The sequence below is a fragment of the Corvus brachyrhynchos genome, unplaced genomic scaffold, assembly GCF_000691975.1.
Source record: "Corvus brachyrhynchos isolate BGI_N302 unplaced genomic scaffold, ASM69197v1 scaffold94, whole genome shotgun sequence".
Lineage (NCBI taxonomy): Eukaryota > Metazoa > Chordata > Aves > Passeriformes > Corvidae > Corvus > Corvus brachyrhynchos.
In genome coordinates, this window is record NW_008238330.1 from 590,832 (window position 1) to 592,715 (window position 1,884).

General features: G+C 39.3%; 1 protein-coding gene across 3 annotated transcripts in view; it reads right to left on the reverse strand.

Annotated features, from left to right (window-relative positions):
- Positions 1 to 1,576, reverse strand: part of LOC103615827 — a 2,098-nt gene extending 522 nt beyond the window's left edge. For 2 of the 3 annotated variants that reach the window (XM_017734608.1, XM_017734607.1), the window contains exons 1-2: positions 1,543 to 1,576; positions 1,106 to 1,306 (exon numbers count right to left, since the gene is read on the reverse strand). In XM_017734608.1, coding sequence (XP_017590097.1) covers positions 1,106 to 1,306; positions 1,543 to 1,560 — 219 coding nt within the window. In that variant the 5' untranslated portion in view covers positions 1,561 to 1,576. Of the gene's footprint in view, positions 1 to 405; positions 885 to 1,105; positions 1,307 to 1,542 lie in introns of those variants that run through there. The other variant, XM_017734606.1, reaches the window with a different exon arrangement.
- Between the last annotated feature and the right edge of the window lie 308 nt (positions 1,577 to 1,884).

Genomic DNA, 1,884 nt, shown 5'->3' on the forward strand with positions numbered 1-1,884 from the left:
TCTGTTCTCGAGTACATATTAATGCAAATCCTCAAAAATTCTGTAAAAAATACTAAAGGGGTTTTTATTATTATTTATTTCTGTCTGTACAACAAAGCACTACTCGGTTTTAGGACATTGCAACATAGGAAAATTAAAAGGGGCTTTCAGAACAGCAGTGAACAAAACTTAACTATTAAAATAAACAGAATGTTTCTATGCTTTATACACCAGTTTTGCTTTTCTTTGGCTTTAAACAGGTTTTGGTTTGTTTATTTTTTCAATGGCAACAACTAACTTTATATTCTCAGGGAATTCAGCTCCTCACTATGTTATACAATCTCTCTGTAAAAAAATGAGGCAATATCTTTTAAATTCTAAAATGGAAAGAGGCTAAACCTGGCCATAAAAATTTTTTGATAATCCTTTAGTCTGGAAGACTATCTGTTTTTATTGTGCACACAAGGAATGGCATGTCTACACAAGACAGTTTATCAATGTAAATAACCAAATGATCTGATCTATCTCATTCCAAAAAAGCACAGTTTAATTTAAACCCTTTTCACACCAAATGAATTAGAAATACATATTGTTGTGCACATGTTGAGTAATACTAGGGTAATTTTGCTGATAAATTTCTTCTTGTTCACAAATCTTTAAGCATCCATGTAATACTTTTGATTACACACAGCATGTCCAGTCAACAAATACGTCATGTAGGTTTTCTCTGTGTTCTTCCTCAGCATTCAGGGAGACTGACATGTGACATTTCTTAAGTCCGTGCTATTCGCAATGCTCGTTTTCAAGCAGTCAGAAGTTTCGGCTGCTTTTGAGATACAGCAGTTGTCTTATCGTCACATATTTCTCATGAATAAATGCCAAACCTCTGTGCAGGCTTTTTCATCCTATTAAGAGAGGCAAGAGGGCACCATGGTGTTCCTGTAACAAGCCTTCTGCTCTGTCCTAACACAGACTAAAAATAGTCTGAGGGTACTTCATTCAGCGAAGAGTTGCTCAAAGGTCAGTTCAAGCTAACCCTTCCATAGCTATGCCCAACTGAAAATACAGCTTACAGTGTAGGTAATATTGCACCTTCAGTGACGGAGAACTGAGGTGAAGGACCTACCTCATGCTGCTGAGCAGATGTACTGGCATCCAGTGCGGCTGCCCGCCTTGGTAAGTGTGGAAAGCTCTTCGGGGTGGTGGTGGTGGGGGGGTGATATTCTACTTTTATTCCACCTTGGCAGTGTTGTATGTCACGGTCTGTACACCGAACTGGCAGTACAAATTTCCTGACATCAAACAGCGGAATTCCTGCTGCAAACATCTTGTGAAAAACGAGGTTCATTCTTAGTAAAGTTTTAAGGAAAGTTTAATAAAAGGGACAATTAGGAGACAATAGCAAAAAAGGGTATTATGGCCGGGTGCTTTGGCAGAGCCAAAGGCACACCTCTACATCCAAAAGATGTTCTTTAAAAGTACATCACTTATTGCATATTCATCACAATCATGCATGATTCATAAATTCTTTGGAGTTTCTGTGTATCATCTCGTCAGCCTTACCTTCCTCCTTGGCTCCATTCCCTCTCTGTCCCTCCTTAAATTCTTCTCTCTGGTTTTGGGTCTTCTTCTTCTCTGATAAGATACTCCAGAAATGTGAAGGCTTTCTCTGCCTATCTTTTCTAAATTGACTACAGAAACAATAGACATTCTGTATCATGTATTACATTACAGAACCTAGATAAAGTTTTCCTAACATTAAGGAACATGAAAAAAAGCCAACATCACAATACATTCATAACAATCTCCTGCTTTATGAAGTCCAGCCAGGAGTTCTTCATAGGACACGAGAGGCGCACCGTCCCGCCGCTGCCGCGGAGGGGGGACACGGCAGGCAGCCGCGGC